Source organism: Misgurnus anguillicaudatus, chromosome 19, assembly GCF_027580225.2.
Source record: "Misgurnus anguillicaudatus chromosome 19, ASM2758022v2, whole genome shotgun sequence".
In the NCBI taxonomy this organism is placed as follows: domain Eukaryota; kingdom Metazoa; phylum Chordata; class Actinopteri; order Cypriniformes; family Cobitidae; genus Misgurnus; species Misgurnus anguillicaudatus.
The window spans coordinates 25452489-25472831 of NC_073355.2; the positions used below are offsets into that span (position 1 = coordinate 25452489).

The window sequence follows — 20343 nt, forward strand, 5'->3', positions numbered from 1 at the left end:
TTTAACCTAGTTTAAAACCTAGTCATTATACAACATGCTTTGGGTAAGATAAGCAAATAAACTTCTTGACGGAGGCTGGAATCAGATAATTTACCTGCAGAGTGATGACACAGAGGCAGAAGGTATCTCAGGACTGGGAGTGACAACAGTGGAAGTTAAAGGACTGGAGAATGTGGGAGTGGATGCAAAGGAAGATCTGCACAAGGATGGTGTTGAGGAAGTGGAGCTAAAAGAGGTGGCATCTAAACGAGCACTTCCATTGGCGATGTCACTATCATGACCTCGCCCTAGGCTTGAGTTTTTAGACAAGAATGCTAAAGGACTGGACAAAAAACATGAGGCATGTGCTGTGAGAGAGTTGGAGGGAGAATAAGAGGCGGCGGGGGATAACGGTGCGGAGGGGCATAACGAGTGGGAAGGGCCACCCCTACTAGCAGGGTAAACCTCCTTACGAAGACATAGGGGGGCAATTTCACGCTCAATCTCCACACTACAGACAGTGTGCCGGCGTAGGCGCTTGGACGGAGAGTGAAGGTGGATGGGAAGTGTTTTTTTGGTGGGTGAGGTGGAACCTCTGTCATGCGTATGGGACAGGGGAACGTGACAGTCACTGAATAACAGGGAGGGGATTTCAGGGCAGGAGTAGCTGCGCAGGAGGCGGTTGGAGCCGCTACCTGACAATGACAATACTGGAATGGCTTCAACGTTTTGTGGGATCTCTGCCTTGTCTTTGCCTCCTTCATTTTTTTCAGCTTGTTTTCTTTTTTGTCTGTTTAAAATCTTTGTCGTTCTGCTTCGTTTTCTTTCTCTGTCAGACTGAAGTGAAACTCTGGAATCGGCTGAAATAATAGATTTATTTTGAAGCGCTGTTTTTCTTGAAGGTCCACTAGGTCCTGCTGGATCAGCTACTGAAATTGCACTATAATCTTTAAATGTACGTCTGGTTGGACGAAGAATCTTCTTCTGCAAAGATGGATCATCCGCATTTTTAAAAACATGCTGTCTTGTCTTTCGTATTTTTGTCTTCTCAGCCTCGTTTGTCTGCACCGAGTCTTTTAAGTCTGGCGATTGTGACAGTCTTGAAATTTCACAATTACAATCATTCATGATGTTGGTATTGCTGTCAGTTAAGACATGTCTTGTAGCATCCTCTGTTGAATCAGCGCATTCACTTTTATTGCTGGAGGCCTGTAACATCCTACATTTCTGATTTTTTCTAGTCTGAAAATGTTTTCTTTTCCCTTGAATTTCTGTGGACTCACAAGACTCGGAGGTCACAGATTGTCTTATGTCAACATCTGTAGTATTGCTGGTATCGAGGCGAATATTTGAATCTTGAAGCTTTTGTGAGGTAGAAAATCCTTTCCTCTTTTTCCTGACCTGAACACAAATTATATCCTCCTGATTCTCTTCTAAAGTGATGCTGCTCTCCTTGACTTTTTTATTCTTTGCCCGTCTCAGGCCTCCCTCTTCAGCTTTCCACAAATCGCATTTCGGACTTGCTCGAGTGTCTTTTTTTGTCTCTGTTCTAAGTGCTCCTCTACTTCTCTTTGACCTTACATTTCCAACCAAAGTGCTCTTTGTAGGGTCTGATACTTCAACGGAGTGGTATGTCTGGACGTTAACACTTACAGACTGTGATTTCTTCATACCATCCACTGGTCCCCTACCAAAAGTTGCCAATTTAGTTGAGGTGGACCCACCAGTTTCCGATACAGGTTTAAACAACTTTCTAGGACTTTTCCTTGTGGCTTGTGAATAAGACTCTTCAATGTAGTATCTCTTTGTGTCTTCATCTTTCAAATGATAATCAGTAGCACTAGAAATCTCAGGGTTGTTCGAGAAAGTTTTTTCTGTTCTATCTGCAAGTACAGCGTTGGACTCGCTACCATATTTGCAGCCCACCTCGCTACTAGGTGTACTTGACAGCCGTTGTATCACAACAGTAGCATCTTGAAAAGACCATTGCATGGCATTTGTAGAATTCAGAGGTTTGTCTGAGGACGGTTTTAATCCAGACCTGAGATAAGGACTTTGTGGTGTACAAGGACGGGTATGACAATTTTTATCTTGAAGGATGACTTGTGGGTGAAGAGATGGACGGTGTATCTGATTATCTTTGGGCGTTACCTGTGCATTATCATAAACTTCATTATGTTCCAATACTGGTTCCTGGTTGCTACTTGAAAAGGTATCAAAATTCAGTCTTTGTGCAACTCTGTGCCGTTTCGGAAGAGTGTTACACTGCACTTTTTCTGTTGAGGGTCTTTTAGACAACAATTCAATCTTACATTCACCATTTGTCACGTCTCCTTCCTCAGTCTGGATTGAACTTTCCATGTTTGACTCAATTGCGAGCTTTTCATGCTGATCAGGAAGCACAATGGAGGACAGCGGCTCAGCTTGCTTAAAGAGCCGGACAGGGCTCATGACGATCTCGGTAAAGCTAGCCATTTTGGATTTGAATGATTGCAGAAATGGACCAATCTCCCATCTTTTGACTGGGGAAGGGCTGTCTGGGGATTCCCTTTCTGTTAACTGCTGGTGATGGGAAAGGTCCTTTGTGGAGCTGCCACCTGCTAACTGTGGGGTCTCGCATGATGATACCATTTGACCTTTTCCAACATTATCTCTAAACAAAACAAGAAAGAACTGATTATTAAAAAGACCCACAATATATGGTAAAACCAAGTGATATTTAAAGCATGTATGCTGTTGATTGAAGGCTACAGAGCCTTATTAATGTCTCACTAGCCAGGCATGCATAACTCACATTGAATATTGCTCCATCTCTGCTTCAACGCCAACACTTGTCTGCAAATCCAAAATAAAAGGGAGTTAGTCCAAAAATAACATTGAAACTATATGAAAAGTTATAGCAGGAGGGGAGCAATCCATAAAGCACATCTAATACTGTCTACAAACACAACAATGCATCTTCTACAGTCTTTACACAGCCTGACATTAGGAGGGCACAACATGACATTGGGTTTCATGCTTCTCTTTCGATCTAATGTTTTGTATTTACATTTTTTATGAATCACTTACAAAGGTGTGTCACCATCATGTTCACTGTATCTCCCTTCACTCTCAAATGATTCTACTAACAGCAACACCTTTTAAGCAATGACTCAGCTGTCTTGGTAGGCACTAAGGTGTAGGCTGTGAGTTACCTATATAACTAGCAATAACTTGCTTGTTACTGTAAAGTTGTGGGTCTGGATAAAGAAGTCAATTAGTAGTGTTGAAAGACTGCACACAGAGACAATGAGACATACCATGCTGTGTCACTCTCTCTTGTAGGGAGATGAGCTCAAGTGTTGAGGTTGTGGTGGCTGAGCCTCATTGTTGTGTCTATGCAGCTTTCAAGTCTCCTTCCTGATCCCAAGTCACAGCTGTTGAATTAAACAGAGCACTGGCTATTGACATTGACATTATGATACACTTATCATCATTCAAAACTGTATTAAATACAGTAAGGGGGCATGCACACCAAAGCTTTTACGCCCGCAACAGGTGTTTATGTTTTCAATTGTTTCCAATGGAAGCAGCTGGCGCTTTTTTCCCGTGTATAATGTACTGAGAGTTGAAAAATATTCAACTTTGAGTGAAAAGCTCAGCTAGTCAATGTCAGTTTTCACACGGCCATCCAATCACAGTGGAGAAGGGGCAGGACAAATATCACAACAACCAACCGGCGCATCGCACAACGACTGATAAACAAAGCAGAAGTATCACAGCAACCAAAGTGCTCAGCTGAAGAAAGCTGGCGCTCAGCTGAAAAAACTGCTGGCATTCTGCGTCCTCTAGGCGTTTCAGCAGCGTTTAAATGCTTTGGTGTGCACTAGGGATGCAGCGATTAACCGGTTTCACTATTAACCGCGCTTTAAAATGTCACGGTTAAGTAACCGTAAAGCCTCCGCTACACCGCGTTTTTTTGTTTCACGCACGCACACACAAACCAGATCCACGAACCACCAAGAGGCGCGTGCGGCATGCGACATGCTCGTTAGCGCACAGTATGACAAAGCTCCGCGTTCAAAAGAATATGTGCACGTGACATGTCTCTTGGTTGTTCGTGCATCTGGTGTGTGTCAGATGCACTGTGTGTGTGTGTGTGTGTGTGTGTGTGTGTGCGTGCCTGCCTGCACGGGTGCGTGAAAGAGCCACACTCCAATCGGTCTGTGCAGCATTGAAAGCCTCCTCCTCGCGGATCAAATCCGGGCGGGGCTCCTGGTGGTCTGACTGCATTTAATAACGTTGAATTATTTTAACGCGTTAATGATTTATGAATTAATAGCATGAGTTAACACGTTAATGCTGTCAGTCTAAAATGACTCGCAGAACCCAGTCCAGGATGACCCTGTGTTATTATTCGTTTTGAGAGGCTCTTATCATTTTTACTAATACTTCAAACAAATCAAAATAATATACATTTAGTTTTATAATATATTTATAATATATTATAATATATATTCAGTCCAAATATAAAATTACATTTATTAAAAAGATCATTAAAATGAATAGCCTACAGGTTTCAAAAGGCACCTATACTGTTTAAGTCAAAGCCTGCTAGGTTATTATTATTATCATTTGTCCAAGAATTACAGAAAAAACTGAAAATACATAAGAATTTAGCAATTGTTAAAAAATTTATTCATGTGATTTTTACATTAATGTTGTAAAATAAATGAGTCCATAATAACCGTAATAACCGTACAACCGTGATTATTTATCAGACTATAACCGTACCATCAAAATCTATAATCGTTGCATCCCTAGTGTGCACACCCCCTAAGGCAATATATGCTTACTATAGACTGTTTCAGCAGCAACAACACAAACAAACAGCTTTTGTGGCCCAAACGTAATCTTTACACATCGGTGATCTATGCTCACCGTCTACCCTGGTCTTTATGAAAAAAGTTTTTGTCCCAAGGGTCAGTTTAGCCACTAGCCAGACCGATAAACAACCATAGACCCGAAGTTAACCTTAGGCCACTTGTGTAACTGTGCGTGCGTCAAACGAAACAATCTATAATACTAAAGAATAAACTATACATATAGCTTGAAATAATCTGTATTGTTAACGTAAAATATCTGTAAACGTACTTGCAACAAGGTACACAACAACTCATGCAGAAACATAAGGACACTTGTGTACAAGATTGGCTGACTGACTGAAATTTTCTCTGACTCTCAGGATGAACCGTAAGCAGCACAATAAAGATAATTTATGCAAGCGGATAATTTATGCAAGCATCAGATTATGTAAAGTGACCAGACCATGTTTGGATCTAAAATAAAAGATTAATGTAGGCCTAACAATATACTTTAAAACCTGCCCTTGAATATATATATATTCAATATATTCAAGTCTACAAATTGAACAGGTTTAGGTTGAATAAAGCATTAGAGACAGAAAATTCTGTCAGACCTATTAGCTGTATTATAAAACACTAAAAATAGTTTATAAGGTAACTCTTTTTTAAACATCAAAGGTATCTGTACTCCCCTTTATTATATAATGATGATTGACCTTCTAAACTGTACATATTATACAATACAGCTTTAACAATACAACCCTATAATCATGATTTTAGCCAAATTTGGTCTCGGTTTAGTCGACAAGTAGATTGCATTTAATTTTTAACTATTCACACAAACTGTAATGTTGACTGATAATTTTCATTTTTAATAATGGAAACAGATTTATCAATAACAAACCAACATTTGTAAGCCCATAATGTCAGACATCCAAATTTAAGATAAAGGCTGCAAACCATTACAAACGATTTTGTTTTTTCTAAATGTCATAATCATTTCGTTTTATCGGTACTTTTAAATAAAGTTTAAACACGTGAGTAAACACATTTTTTTATATAAATTAAATGGTTCACGATCTATGATAAGGGGCCGCGTAACGGATGAATGTTTGAATGCTTCCGTCACCTGCCGTGTCACTCATCAATCTCCACATGAACACTTATAAAACAAACAACAAATCAAACAAACCTAGCGCGCAGAAACAATGTGATAAAAATAATTTCATTTTGATATTAAACAAACATCAATAGTGAAAGCACAGAAACTCACAAGTAACTAACAGTTAACGTTAGTTGCTTGACTAACGTTAGGTTCGCGTGAAAATAAATATATATTTTACGCTCCACAAACTATCATACATGTCTACGCTGTGTATACAGTTTTAATACTGTCCGTGGAAAACTCAGTACTTTTCTAGAAGTATTTATTTTAACTCTTAAATGTATTCTCATAGCTTCAGTGTAGTAGTTAGCCGTGCGGCTAACCGACATCAATTTATGCTCTGCCGATAAAAACATCAGACAGCAGACGCATTTTTAGAAATAGAGTTATGCAAAAAAATATATACAATCAAAACCAAATAAATTCCGACCCAAATTCCCACCAAAAGAATGTATTCAGTATGTAGAAAGAAGAATTTCGGCTCCTCAGTAACTACGTTAACCGCTCCACAACAGATGCAAGTTTCCAGACATCATTGTGGCTCTGTGTACGTCGTCGACGTAAATTTTAGCTACGCTGCTATCTACGCATAAACCCGTCAAATCTATTACATTTAAAAGAGCAACTATCTCGTATGTCAAAGAGACATAAGTGTGATTTGTGAAAGCACAGTGTATACAAACCTAAAAACGTTTTCACTGAAGCGTGCGTCGAGGACGTATAGACATCTTTAGGCGTTGTTTCTAAATCATCATACAAGTCGATGTTGGTGTGACATTTTCATGCCGAACGGCGCCCAGGTTTCACCATTGCCCTACACTCAGACGATTCAGACCAATCATTCGCTACGAGTGTGTTCCCGGTAGGTCTAACAGCCAATCACAACATCGAATAGTGCGACAATGGCCCGCCCCTAGAGTGCCAACTCCCCAATGGGGCTTCAGGAGGGAGAACCTTAACCAATAGCGATGCCACAAACATTTGCCTTTGTCCTCAACGTGAACTTAACGTTTATTATTTATCATTATGCAGAGCCCCTCCTACGGTTTGCAGACTGGCTCTGTGAGTTGCAAAACAGTAACTAGATACTTTCTGGTTTAAAATAAATGTATATTAGTCAGTAAAGTTTTAAACATAAGCTTGGACCCAGCCAAAAAAGTCTTTATTTTAAAACACATTATGTATCAAACACAAGTGTACAAACTAGTGGATGTGTGTACACAAGTCAAATACACATTAGTAAACAACAATTCAGGGAAGCCCACTCCAAAAGGACATAAGAAATAAAACTGATCTGATTTTCATGATAACGTGATTCAAATGCAGATCATATGTAAAGATCAAAGTCTATTCTCCTCGAGTTGTAGAATTGGGCACCTTCCTGGTCAATCCTTCTACAGTACACTCCATCACTGAAGTAGCCCTCATCCACCCAGTTCTGAAATGAGAGACAAAACCTAAGCGTTAATTCCTAATTCGCTTGAAGTACAATAGTGTTGATATAGATATTTTCAAACCTCTATGGCATCAAGTTAACATAAAATAAGGTGACCAGATTCTTAAAATGAAAATACAACTAAAATCTCATTTGTTTTATCTATGAATTAAAAATGGGAACAAACCCATTTTTAAATGTTTTTGTCTTTTTATTGTTGTGGGTTCACAAATATAAAAAAACTCTTAAATCAAGATGCAAATTCACCTAAGAAAAAAAATATAACTTTAAGACAAAAATATAAAATTTAAGAGAATTTGTGCTTAAAACAAGCAAAAAAGAAATCTGCCAATGGGTAAGAAATTTTTTCTTGAATTAAGTGTTGGCAGATATTTTTTGCTTGTTTTTTTATGTCATGTTTTCTTATGTCATTTTGCTCATCAAGAAAATGCATCTTGATTTGAGAATTTTTTGATATTTTACTAAAAACAAGAAAAAAATACTAAGTAAAAAAGCCATTTTTTTGCAGTGTTTCTAATTCAATTATTGAACAATTTCTGTAGCCTAAATCTATAAATTTTTTCTTTTATACAATGCACAGATTTGACATACCTCATCAAATTTACTTTAAAAGTACTAATTTCATAGCATTGTAAACGTAAAGAACAGAAGGGATTATAACAAATGCACAGTACTATGCTGTACCATTAGTTCACTTCATTGGTTTATTACTTTAATTTAACATGTGTAGTTACTTTAGTACCTTAACCCTGATAACTTTGACTGTTTTCATATGTTATGATAACTTAATTGATGATAACTAACTTGATGACGCTTTCTCATGTCTCGTAGTAATTTCTTGTTCGCTAAAGCAGTGACGTGCGATCAAGTAGTAAGTGTAGCTTGCGACCCCCTCTGCTGGTGAAAATAATCATTACATGATTGCTCGGGTCTGGTACTCCAAAGGCTAATGATCAGGTTTTTCAGTGTATTTGCAGGTTGTTTTGGAAATGCTGTAAAACGGGGATATTTCCGGGGACAGCTCCAGTCGGGGACAGAACACCAAAAAAAAACGGTACTGTTCCCGGAAAGTGGGAACGTCTGGTCACCTTAACATAAAACCACAGAGCCACTCACTGTGTCCAAAATCGCATAGTCTGATAGTATATACTGAATTAGATGAAGTACCTACTGCTTTATTGTTAATAAAGTACATTCGATAAAATATGTGTCCGTGCAGCATGAATACATTTCGGACATACTGTATCGGCCATGTTTTCATTGTCATGTTTTTGACCTATGACTTAATCAGAACAACCGCAACATTTACGTATACGTTGTTTTATAAGGAACACATTTCCAAATCACTTAAAGAGCCAAGTCGGTTCATAGATTTCTGGGATTTTTGTTAAATTCTCTTTTAAAAATTGAGTGGCTCCCCAGCTCGCATAGCTCAAAGTATTAGGTCATCCGGGTACTTGTATCCTACTGTTGTTTTTTGAATACTATAAATTAAATACTATTCACTTCGCATACTGATTTTCGCCTACTATATAATATATAAGTAGGCGATTTTGGACGCATCAACTGTTTACATATTTGGAAGACAAGAACCTACAAATGGCTTACAATTTACAACTCTGCACATTAAAGGGACAATAATTAGGATTTACCCCCATCTAGTGGTGAAGTTGTATTTTGCATTCAAACGAATAGTGCTCTCTGGCGCCTCACTTTTCCAAATGCATGTTGCAACTACAGTAGCTGTTATGTAATCACTGATCTCCTTGTACATTTCAGTTGGTTCACATGTTTTGAACTAAAAGGCGTTGTGAAAACGTGTTGTGGTAGGCTAGTGCTTTTTGTCCCTCTCTGCCATTATAGTTTTTCAATATGGCAGAACGACATGGAAGCCTTCTTGTACTTACCTGTTCAATGTAAATAAAGAGAAGAAAATCTAAGCTTACAAAGAAAAGTCAGATCATTGGCAGATGTCATTTGACACCAATGAGGACATATTTATGAATAAAGACATTGATTTTAATTAATAAAATACTTAAAGAACTACACATTGTCCCTTTAAATTTGAAAAACGCAAAGCATTTACAGAAAAGAACACCTTTGTAAAATAATATTTTAATTTGCTTTGTAACAAAGGTCCTATAGTTTCTTACCTGCATCTGTTGACTGCTGAAGGGCCCATAGAGCTCAGAATTTTCCTTGGTGTCCCATTTGTACTCCCACATGACCTCATCGCTCACTGAAAAACAAACAGAACTATTATAGACACATTGTATATAATCAAATATGTGATATTTCAGAGAGGATATCATAATAATTCAAACTTTGTTCACAATTATTAGTTTCACTGATGTTAAAGTACAATTAATTTGTTTAAAACTGGCCTCATTACATGCTGGACAAATCACCATACACTGTCACTATGCTGTTTATTATTAGATTCACGTAAACACGGATCAGATATGAGTCACGTCTTAAGTAAACGTAAACATTCAGGACAAAAATTGAATATAGTCAAAAGCAGTGTTAACGTAGCCCAAATGGGGAACAAAAATTTGGGGATATGACACATCTAATCAATTTTTCTTTATATCTTCTTGTCGAGCGCCAGAAGTTATTTTTATGTAGGCTATATGGGTTAACGCGTTCATTTCCAATAAAGAAGGAATAGATAATTTTCACCCACGTCGACTCCGCCTCGCACCACGCCCTCAGCTATGATAGGACACTGACCAAGTCTACGGGGCGGTTTCCCGGACAGGGTTTAGATAAACCCAGGACTTATATTAAGAGATTAAAGTAGTTCTTACAAAAATACCTTACAAAAAAAAAGGTGTACATCTTGAGACCAAAAAATGCCACTGATATATGTTAAAATCAAACTTGAATTTTAGTCTGGGACTAAGATAAGTCCTGTATGGGAAACCACCCAATAAGGTTCATTTGAAATGAATATATCTAACTGCAGGACCACTAAAAAAAACATCAGATAATTCTTACCTCCGCTGTTGTCTTTATCCTCCTCGCTTTTTTCTATAGGATGCTTTTCATTGAATTTATCAGCGAACATGTCTAGCTCATCCTCTTCTTCTTCACTGTCATCTCGTGTCTTAGCTTCCGTATTTTTATTCATGCCTTTCAGCTTGTATGCCAGTTTTTCATAGGTTTGCTGATAAATTTCAAACTCCCCAGCCCCCACCAGTCTATCTGCTATTGCTGTCAGCTTGTCCAATTTATCCGCATCTCTGTTTGGAGTTTCATCTTTCTTCTCCTCTCCTTCTTTCAGCTTTCCTTTTTTCTTTTGTCCTCCAAGACCCCCAAGTCTCCGAAGAGCAGCGGCCACTGTTTCTCCAGGTGACATGAGCTCAATAATGGCTTCTGTGAGTTGATAAAGACTGTATGTAGCCAGAGGGTCTTCTGCTGGTTCTTTCTCCTCTTCTTCCTCATCCGTGTCACTGTCTTTCTGTTGCTTCTCCCGCTGTATCTCCTCCTCTGCTTCGTCTTCATCACCAGCTCTTCTCTTCCGTTTGGCTGCAAGACCTTTCTTTTTCTTTTTTATTGGCTGTTCTTTAATCTTCACCTGTGTAAAAGAAGGGTAATCAAGCAACATCATTTGCTTATTGTTACTTAAAGCGATAGTTCACCTTAAAATGAATTTTTTTCTGTTTATCAGCTTACCCCCATCCAAGATGTAGGTGACTTTGTTTCTTCAGTATTTCTATGATTTTTTACCTCTAATACACCACTAATGTCCAACAGCAATGAGCGTGTGCAATGAGTAGGTGGCGGTCTGCACCTGATAGTCATGATTGCAATCTACTATAAAACTTAAATGAAGAAGAAGATGTGCATGCACTCATTGCCGTTGGACATAATAGTGTATTAGAGAAAATCGTTTCATGTCTCAGGACATCAGTGTGTCATCACGAGCGCAAGGTTTCATTTAGATTTGTCTGTGCATGGTTTTTACTCTCACAGATTTTGCTACCATTGACATGCACTATACGACTGACAGACTGAAATGGTGTGTGTTCTACTGAAGAAACAAAGTCGCCTACATCTTGGATGCCCTGGGGGTAGTAAGCTGATAAACATAAACATTTCATTTTAAGGTATATTAAGGTAAACTGTCGCTTTAACTTTCAATTTCAAGGTGCAGTGTGCTCTACAGAGCGCATTTCTTCACCATGTTGTCTTATGCTGTGTTCACACCAGCCGCGGTAGAGGCGTCAAGCACGAGTGATTTCAATGTTAAGTCAATGTAAAGATGCGTTGACGCGCATCTGGAGATACTGCGGCACGAATGAGGTGTTTAGCGCGTCGCGGAAAACGCAAATTCCACCTCATTTTTGCGTCTAGTTTGCGCAAATGTCGCAAATTAAGAATTTTGAGCAAATTTTTACTTTGGCGGAAAAACGCGCTGCTTTAACCAATCAGGAGCTTGCTCTAGTAGAGACGTGATTACAAGAAGCAAGCAGAGTTGCAAAAGCCCCTCCCATGACGTGAATTTCCGTGTGAAAGTCTCGATGACTAGAATTTCAAGCATAGCTTTCACGTGAGAAAAAGCAAGTACACTCAAAATGTTCAAGCGTCCAACTACGCGTGGTAGCCACGAATTTGACGCCTCATACGCGTCTGGTGTGAACCCAACATTAGAAAACGAGCGGTGGACTGAGCAATTGTTGGTTGCAATTCGCAATCTCACAGCTAGATGCCACTAAAATCTACACACAGCACCTTCAATTTAACTTTTGCATCAAACATTGAAGCAAAACTCACCCAGTCAATATTGTCCAGCCAGTTGTCCCTGATGTCTTTATCCTTGTTAACAAAATAGTTTCCCTCAGAATCAAAGTGTCCCTCCTCCATTTCTTCATCGAGGTTAAAAGGGGTGATGCGTACCCCCTCATCATAGTCAATTGTTGCCATTTCCTGACCTGTGAATACAAATGGTAATTCCTCATTTGTAATATACATTTTGTGATACACAGCTTTTTGCTGTTATTTAAGACAGACAGAAAGCAATGGGGGGAATAAGAGTGTAGGATTGCAAAAATGACTACAAGTCAGAATTCGAACTTCAGTTGCCTTTTACGCTGATGCGCTACATGTCAGTAGGGCTGACCACACAGCCACAGCTCTGACATAGTTAGCAACTCCTAACTTTAACATTTGTTACAAACTGTTTTTTCACATAAAATAATTCGACATTTTCAAAATCCCAGAGCCTTACTATAGCAGAAAGAAAATATATAAGAAACTGGAGTACATTAAAAAGAAAATAATAAAATATCACAAACCTTCCACATCATCCTCAGCAAGTATGTCGTATTTGCTGGATTTTTCTCCATCCTCTCCATCATCTTCCTCATCACTATCCAAAGAGTGTTTCTCCTTAAATCTGGATCCTGGACCACTTACAACATCAACCATCTGGAAGATGATGTGGACAAATCACACAGAATTGTTAATTACAATACTGTACAGTTTATTACATTAGAATACCATTTAGTAGCGGTTTCTTGGACAGGGTTTAGATTAATCCATAACTAGACATTAGCTATACTAGGAGATTTTTACAACAAAAAAAATTACAAAAACAATACTGGTGTGAATCTTGAGATAAAACAAATCTTTTACACTAATAATAAAAAGTTTCAATCAGGTTTAATCACAATAATCGTCAACTGCAAACATTCATAAAAATGGATCTCAAATGGGTCATTCCTGAGTGTCTTCCTTGAATTTCATGGAAATAACCGCACACATTTACAGTGTATGTGTAAATATAACAAAATGATAAAGCACAGACCCTCTTTTTTGGAACATCCTCTTCCAATGTAAGCTCCCCGTCTTTATCCTCAAATGTCACTTTCCTTTTCGACATGCTAACAGAAACATAAAGCATTAGACTACATAACTCAACCACTAATACAGTTCAGTTTGATTACCTGTCTATTGGTTATACATAGAAAACAACATTGGTTTAAGACATGCATGCAAATAATAAAAACGAAGACACTTAACTACGTGCCAACACAGCAAATAACTTCAATGGGGCAAGCAAGTTAATACCTATTTGAACATGCCCAAACCTTTATACAAAGATATATTGCATATATTGATTTTAAAACCTGTGGGGTTTGATTAAATAATTGTTTGGTTCAAATTTCCAAACCTGCCGTATTGCGCGAGTGAGCGCATGATACGAGCGTGCACGTAAAGCGTAACAAGCTAGCTAATGTTTACAAAACACAAACACCACATACAGCAGACTTTAACCAAATTGATTGGTTAGGCTGGTGCAAAAAACAATAATAAACTGGGCAAAACTTTGAGTAGATATAGTAACAGACGTGGTAAAAATATTTACCTGATTGTTATTTTCCCCGCTGCGCCATTCAACTAAATCTGAAACCGGAACAACGTCATCTCTGTAAACGGGAGATTGTCGTCTCTAGCGCCGCACAGAGGCCATGAAATGAATAATGGTTTCTTTTCCTGGAAATATAAATTAATTCACAAGCACCTGCTGTACTTTTCTTATTGATCCATTGCACTGTCATTTAAAGTAACTTTTTAAACGTAGTAGATCTATATTAAGTATATTTAATAGATTTTTCTGTTAACATTTGAATTATGTGGCTTGTGGGGAGTATTTTACTGTATGGATGGGGTAAATCTTTATTAAAGGAAGCATTCCAAATACATACAACAATTTAAACATGTCAATTATTAATTTCCAGACTGCAGCCACGTCAAATATTAACTGACCAAAAAACACTAAACACACGGTTCAGATTTGGTACCTGCATTAGAAATTAGGATCAATAAAGTACTATTACTATTTGTCTAAAGGTATATTTGTATTTTTGCAGGAAAGGCAGTTTGAACCATTCTTTAAACTTTTACCGGTTGATCAATAATTAAGTTTTGACTGAAATCCCATACAGCCTGCTGCTGTTTCAACTTTCAGTCTATAGAGAATAACGCGCAGGGTTTGTTACCAGGAAGTGGGTCGCGTTATTTTTATTTGAACACACTTCACTTGCTAGACGATGTGAGGGCTTGCGCTGGAAATACTTAACTTATATCGTCATGCTCTTTTATCTGTACACCATGTACAATAGCCGGAGCTGTCGGCGTTTAATTTGACGTGATGTAACTTCGATAATTATCGGAAATACGATACCGGCAAAAGTAAGTTACACCTGATAAACATTTAATCGATCTTTAACTCTTTCTCTCACAATTCTTGTAACGTTATTTATTTTGTTCCGTTCACTTACTTCTCTCTTTACATATTTATATAAATATATGCTTAAAAAGTAAACAGTGCGTCGTATTTCCGTGGCAATCTCTGATTAAATGACAGTCCCTGCGTTACTAGACAGACAGAGTTTCTCATCTCACAACTTCCCTTTTCTGTACCACGATTTAGTTATTGTTGGTTTTTCTGAAATACAAAAAGATGACTTAGCAGACTGTATTTAAATTACTTTTCATTTAAAGCTCGTATTAAGACACGGCTGCACGCCAGGTGGCGTTGTAATGAAGATCCATGAGAAGATTGTAACACATTACCTGTCCTGCACTACACCTGTAGATAAGGAGGGATACCTCTATAAAAAGGTAAGGGTTTGACGGTTTTATTTCATCCAGGTATTTAATAAAATGTGGGATGGTATTATTATTATTATTATTAACAAATATATATTTTATTTTAATTAATTAATTAATTAATTAATTAATTAACTTATCACATAGTTAGCACCAACATAAGCAATTGACTGTATCTAAAAGTATGTAATAAAATAAGTAATATTTACTAGCAGATTTAATAAAAAAAGCACCAAAAATGTAACCACTGGAGAATTAGAGGTGCTGCAACACTTATTATTTCATACACATTGGCCTACTTTTTGTTATCCATTTTTAGAAAGTAGCAGTCATCTGTGCTGTTTCAAAAAAAAAAAAAAAAAAAAAAAAAACTAGGATAGGATATTTACATATTATGTTTCCCTCCTACTTATTTTTGAATTATGATCTCATCCACAGAGGGAGAGGAACACAACTTACCTGCGACGCTGGTTTGTATTAAAGGGGAATCTGTTGTATTATCAGGAGCGTCCGGGTGATCGTAATCTCTTAGGTGTGATTGTTCTGGAGGGCTGCATGGTGCAAGTATGTGAGACGGATGGTGAGTTCAGTTTCTCTTTGGTGTTCACTGGACCAGGCCTTCGTACTTATAGATTAGCTGCTGATGACCATCTAAGCCAGGAGAGTTGGATCAGTGCTTTGCTTTGTGCCAGTCACCTCTACCTTTCAATGATCGTCAGTGACCTGGAGAGACTTTACAAAGGTGATCTGCTTATACGTTGTGCTATTTGTGTATGTATTTATTTGAATACAGGTTCGACCTTTCTATGAAAAGTGTTTGGTTGTAATATGTTTTTATATCTACTCTCAATCAAACAGAAGCTAGAAAAGAGAAAGGGCTTTGTGATCTCATACAGACCTGTGCTGTGACTGCTGGATGTGAGAAAACATCCAATGATACAATGGCTTCCTGGAACACAAGACACCCCAATTTCGGAAACGGGGCTTCCGTGGCGCCAAGAGATGTGCGAAGCTACAGTACCGGTGCAGTACCACCTTCTATTATGCCAAACAGACCCATCAGCTATAGTCTTCAGGCCCCTCCTATTCCCAAAACCACCAATAAGCGATCTCCAAAGCTTTGGCCGAAGAGAAACGCCCATGTCACACCCTTAAACAGTCCTGCAATATCTTATGGAGAGTGGCCAGCTGTGGGTTTTGATCCATTAGAAGATTTTACCAAACTGCATGAGCTATATGGAAATGAGGTTAGGCAGCTAAGAGCAGAATGGCTAAAGAAAAAGCAAGGGGAGGTGAAAAACATTGAGGAGAATCTCATTGACCTTGGCTAAAGCAACATCAAAGTGGAGCCCATACCAGTCCTATGCCAACCTGCATTATTTTGTTTATACTTACATCTAAATATTGCTGTCTGTAATCATGTTATGTAACAAAATGATCAATGTACTGTAATGTAGTAGCTATGGTTGTAGTAAATCTGATACTACTATTGTTTTAAGGTTATGAAAGTATGTGGTGGAGCACTGACTTTTGATCCTGGCAACCCTTCTGGTAAAGATCTTCTCATTTCTGTGTACCTTTCAGCTTGGTTCCTTATTGCAGAACTGAGGTCGCTGTAGTTTTACCCCATCCCTTAAGTTAACTATGTGCTGATTTTTATAACAGCAACCATTATTTTCACAACCAAATTGAATTTAATGTTAACTTTTTTGAAGTGATGTCTGCTTTTATGTGTTGATTGTATATTTGTGAATGCAAAATAATAATTATTCATTGGATGTTCTTAATTTGTATTGTGGTAGCCTAAATGTTTGTGATTTTTTTTGCAATTTTAACAGATTAAATTGTTTTGTGTTTATTGAAAAATGTTCTTTTATATGACAGTAAGAATGTAAATTAAGTTTTAGTGTACATAGTGTGGCCTGGCTCAAAATGTGATTGTGTTGTGCAGTGGATTAGATATCCAAGTGACTGTGTATACAGTAGTTCTTCCTTTTCTGAATTTGTTTCACACAGTTCTTGAGGTTTCACAAATAAACCAAAATACCGCGTTTGTCTTCCTCTTTCACTCTGCTTCAATTCTCTGGAGATGTACAGTAAATGTCATTTGCATTCTACGTGATCTACTGGTGTTACTCAAGACATTTAGGAGACTAAATGCAGTATTTAAATACACGAGGTTCTTGAAATCGTGCAATTTTGTAATTGAAATATTTATAGATCTGATAATCAGCAAATTTCGAAGTAAATTAGTTTGTATGCTTTTTAAGTCAAGCATACTGCTTTAAAGAGAAGCCACTAGAGGGCACTGCACTTCAGTAATTCAGTATTAAGAAGAGTTTCAGGTGCTCACAATCACTAATGGCACAAGTGATGTTTTGTTAAATACTGCTCTTCTTTTGTGAGAAATAACAGTAATTTTAGATTTCTGATATAATATATATTAACAATTGCTATGACGAGCATTTGCTGTCTTAATGTAGCTTGATTTTATGTTTTTATATTTGATGCATTTAATGATTTGACGAGATTAATATGGTGAATATTAGGTTTGGTGAAGTTCATCTACACTCTCTCAGTAATTTAGGGAAGAGCTGAGCACAAAGAAACGCTTTTTGGCTTTGGCTATATCATTCAAAAATATTTAAGTTAGATTAATAATAAAAAGGCACAGATTGCTTGACCCTGTATAAATATGTAAATAGTCATGTTACAATTAACCCTGTGTTAGTTTGTGCCCTGATCACTAATTCATTCTGTTGATCTTAATGGTATATTAAACCAGTATATTGTGGTTTTTCATTTTGAAATCTTAATGGCTAAGAATGAAATGTCATTGAAACTTCACTGTTTTTGTTTTATTGTAAAAAAAAAAAGCAAAAAAGCAAATTACATTATAATAAATAGAGATATAGTCTTAATGTTTCTTTAACTCAACATTAAATATTGCCTTTGTAGTAAAGCCAATATTGCTGTTTGTTCAATAATTTATCAAATCTGGGAAATGAGAGATTTTGCAAAACATTATATTAGAGCTCTGACAACAAAACAATGTGAATACCTTGAGTATGAAATACAATTGAAATATCATTTCAACTTCAACCTTTCACACCAGTGTTAAGATGTCCGACCCCTATGGTGATAGTGTGGCTGCCTGTACCTTACCCAAATTTCAGTCATCTCTGTGGTGATAAACAGATTTGAGTAAAAGATAACATTACATCCATTACATGTACTGTATCTACAGTAGATACATGCTCACATAGACTATACATAAAACAAAAGCAGTTAACAAAGTGTCATATTTTACTTATATACCCTGGTTTCACAGACAAGGATTTAAGGCTAGTCCTAGACTAAAACACATGTTTGAGCTGTTTTAACTGAAAATAGCTTGCACTGACAGATCTTAAAAATGCCAGTGCCATTGATTTCTCTTAAGATAAACACCAGTAATGTATTTTTCTTAAGGAATGTTTATAAAAGATGCTAAAACATCTTCATTTAACAAAGGCCTAGTCCTGGCTTTAGCTAAGCCTTGTCTGTGAAACCAGGCCATTGTGTGTTATGAAAATATTTCAGATAAAAGATTGGAATGGGAAGATGTTCTCTGACCCAGTATTCTTCCTCAGTCCTTCCCTCTCTCATACATTGTATGCTGTTCCATATATAGCTGTAGGAGGACTGTGCTAAGCATAGACTATTCCCTAGCTAATTTAAGAACAAGCCTATAGACCTTTTTACAGCCCACGTGATCAAATATCCTGCGCGCTCAGTTTGGCAACAGAAGTGGTGTTGTTCCCCAGTGGTTCTAACATGTTAGCAATTCAGAAAGTTTTATTAAAACGGTTTCCCAGCATTAAAATGTCTGGATGTTGCATTTGGTTGCACTTGCACTAATATAATATACTAATATACATATGTATGTATCTGGTCAATATTTGGCCATCTGCTAACGTCTTCTATCCACTCCTATAGTACACGGATCTGGTAGCTATGTTGAAAAAGTTGATAAAGTTAAGTTTTTAAAACATCTTTGTCTGTCTGTGTTGCATCACTGTTGATTCTTGCCATACTTCTGTTGCCAGTATGTGCGCGCATACGCTGCCACGTCATTATTGTGTACAAACAGTAAAAGGGTCTATAATCACTTTAGCATTATTTTAGGAGTTATCAATAGGGGAAAAATATAATAAAAAAAAATCAATTTGTCACAATATTCGTGTGAAAATGTCATGTTTCGTCCAACATTGCTGTCGATACAGTATATGTAGATAGATATGTTCAAAAAAAATTAATAAATGCATACTTCTTTAAAAAAAAAAAGTACAAATTCAAGCTGGTTACTAAAACAGCTAGAGATGTTGCAGAATTCTATTAAATATCTCCTTTAAAGGAAAACACCACTGTTTTCAATATTTTACTATGTTCTTTCTTCAACTTAGACAAATTAATACATACCTATAATTATTCAATCCATGCACCTAATCTTTGCACAGCGCGCCGCGAATGCGCTAGCACCCAGCCCAGCCCCATCCACTCCCCAGGATCCAAACAGGGATGAATTTAGAAGCCACCAAACACTTGCATGTTTTCCCTATTTAATGACTGTTACATGACGAGTAAGTATGGTGGCACTAAAATAAAATGTGAGGATTTTTTTAAACCAATAAAAAATGAAAATATATTGTATGATGGAAGAGCACTTAGTTTGCAGCACTTCAACCTCGGGTGCAGTAATATTGACAGAAGTTTGAGCGAGAGAGGGAGTTCTCAGGAGTGATGATGTTACTGCGCACCGAGGTCAAATCCTAAGGAATTAATGGGGCAAGGCTAAATGCCATCACATTCACGACGTTCTGTACAAAGATTAAGTGCATGCATTGATAAAAGATAGGTTTTAATTAGTCTAAGTTGAGAAAATACCCTCTAAAAATGTCTGGGTTATTTTTGACCCATAATGGGTAAATATTGGACAGAACACACCGCTGGGTTAAAAATGCTGGGTTGTTTTAACCCAAATGCTGGGTTATTATTATACCCCATGGTTGCATAACAACAACCCAACATTGGGTCATTTTTAACCCAGCATGTGTTCTGTCCATTGAGGGTCAAAAATAACCCAGACATTTTTAAAGTGTAGTAAAATATTGAAAAACGGTGGTGTTTCCTTTAAGAGATCATAGAACAATACACCGTGCCCTATATACCGTGGTTTTCAAACTGTGGGTCTTGACTACTTTTGGGTCAATGAGTGGGCCGTGCAAAGTCACTTTGCT

At 37.4% G+C, this 20343-nt stretch overlaps 3 protein-coding genes across 9 annotated transcripts in view; 1 reads left to right on the forward strand and 2 right to left on the reverse strand.

The window, feature by feature from the left end:
* prr14 (proline rich 14) overlaps window positions 1–20343 on the reverse strand; it is a 31946-nt gene that overhangs the window by 7973 nt on the left and 3630 nt on the right. Inside the window, exons 1-4 of one of the 6 annotated variants that reach the window (XM_055193811.2) lie at window positions 6672–6840; window positions 3279–3395; window positions 2774–2814; window positions 95–2632 (exon numbers count right to left, since the gene is read on the reverse strand). In XM_055193811.2, the coding sequence (XP_055049786.2) occupies window positions 95–2632; window positions 2774–2814; window positions 3279–3281 (2582 nt within the window). In that variant the 5' untranslated portion in view covers window positions 3282–3395; window positions 6672–6840. Of the gene's footprint in view, window positions 1–94; window positions 2633–2773; window positions 2815–3173; window positions 3396–6418; window positions 6575–6671; window positions 6841–20343 lie in introns of those variants that run through there. The other 5 variants (XM_055193815.2, XM_055193813.2, XM_055193814.2 and 2 more) reach the window with 5 other exon arrangements.
* Window positions 7129–15664, reverse strand: cd2bp2 (CD2 (cytoplasmic tail) binding protein 2). Of its 2 annotated transcripts, none has more exons than XM_055193820.2 (7): window positions 15524–15664; window positions 13257–13332; window positions 12745–12877; window positions 12224–12381; window positions 10445–11024; window positions 9598–9683; window positions 7129–7426 (listed from the first exon to the last, which is right to left on the reverse strand). In XM_055193820.2, exons 2-7 carry the CDS (start codon window positions 13329–13331, stop codon window positions 7316–7318), a joined length of 1143 nt encoding a protein of 380 aa, XP_055049795.1. In that variant the 5' UTR covers window position 13332; window positions 15524–15664; the 3' UTR covers window positions 7129–7315. The 2 variants fall into 2 exon arrangements, with proteins under 2 accessions (XP_055049795.1, XP_055049794.1); XM_055193819.2 differs by lacking the exon at window positions 15524–15664 and adding an exon at window positions 13818–13960.
* Window positions 14290–17181, forward strand: pheta2 (PH domain containing endocytic trafficking adaptor 2). The gene is made up of 4 exons (XM_055193821.2): window positions 14290–14644; window positions 14957–15076; window positions 15503–15806; window positions 15923–17181. The coding sequence occupies exons 2-4, from the start codon at window positions 14996–14998 to the stop codon at window positions 16393–16395; spliced, it is 858 nt and encodes a 285-aa protein (XP_055049796.2). The 5' UTR covers window positions 14290–14644; window positions 14957–14995; the 3' UTR covers window positions 16396–17181.

Coding starts and splice junctions, on each gene's coding strand:
- cd2bp2 (XM_055193820.2), bottom strand. CDS start 13,331: ATGTCGAAAAGGAAAGTGACATTTGAGGATAAAGACGGGGAGCTTACA. Junction 11,025..12,223: donor GGCTGGACAATATTGACTGG/GTGAGTTTTGCT, acceptor TCTTTTACACAG/GTGAAGATTAAAGAACAGCC. Junction 7,427..9,597: donor TCAGCAGTCAACAGATGCAG/GTAAGAAACTAT, acceptor CTCTCATTTCAG/AACTGGGTGGATGAGGGCTA.
- pheta2 (XM_055193821.2), top strand. CDS start 14,996: ATGAAGATCCATGAGAAGATTGTAACACATTACCTGTCCTGCACTACA. Junction 15,077..15,502: donor AGGGATACCTCTATAAAAAG/GTAAGGGTTTGA, acceptor TCTCATCCACAG/AGGGAGAGGAACACAACTTA. Junction 15,807..15,922: donor CCTGGAGAGACTTTACAAAG/GTGATCTGCTTA, acceptor TCAATCAAACAG/AAGCTAGAAAAGAGAAAGGG.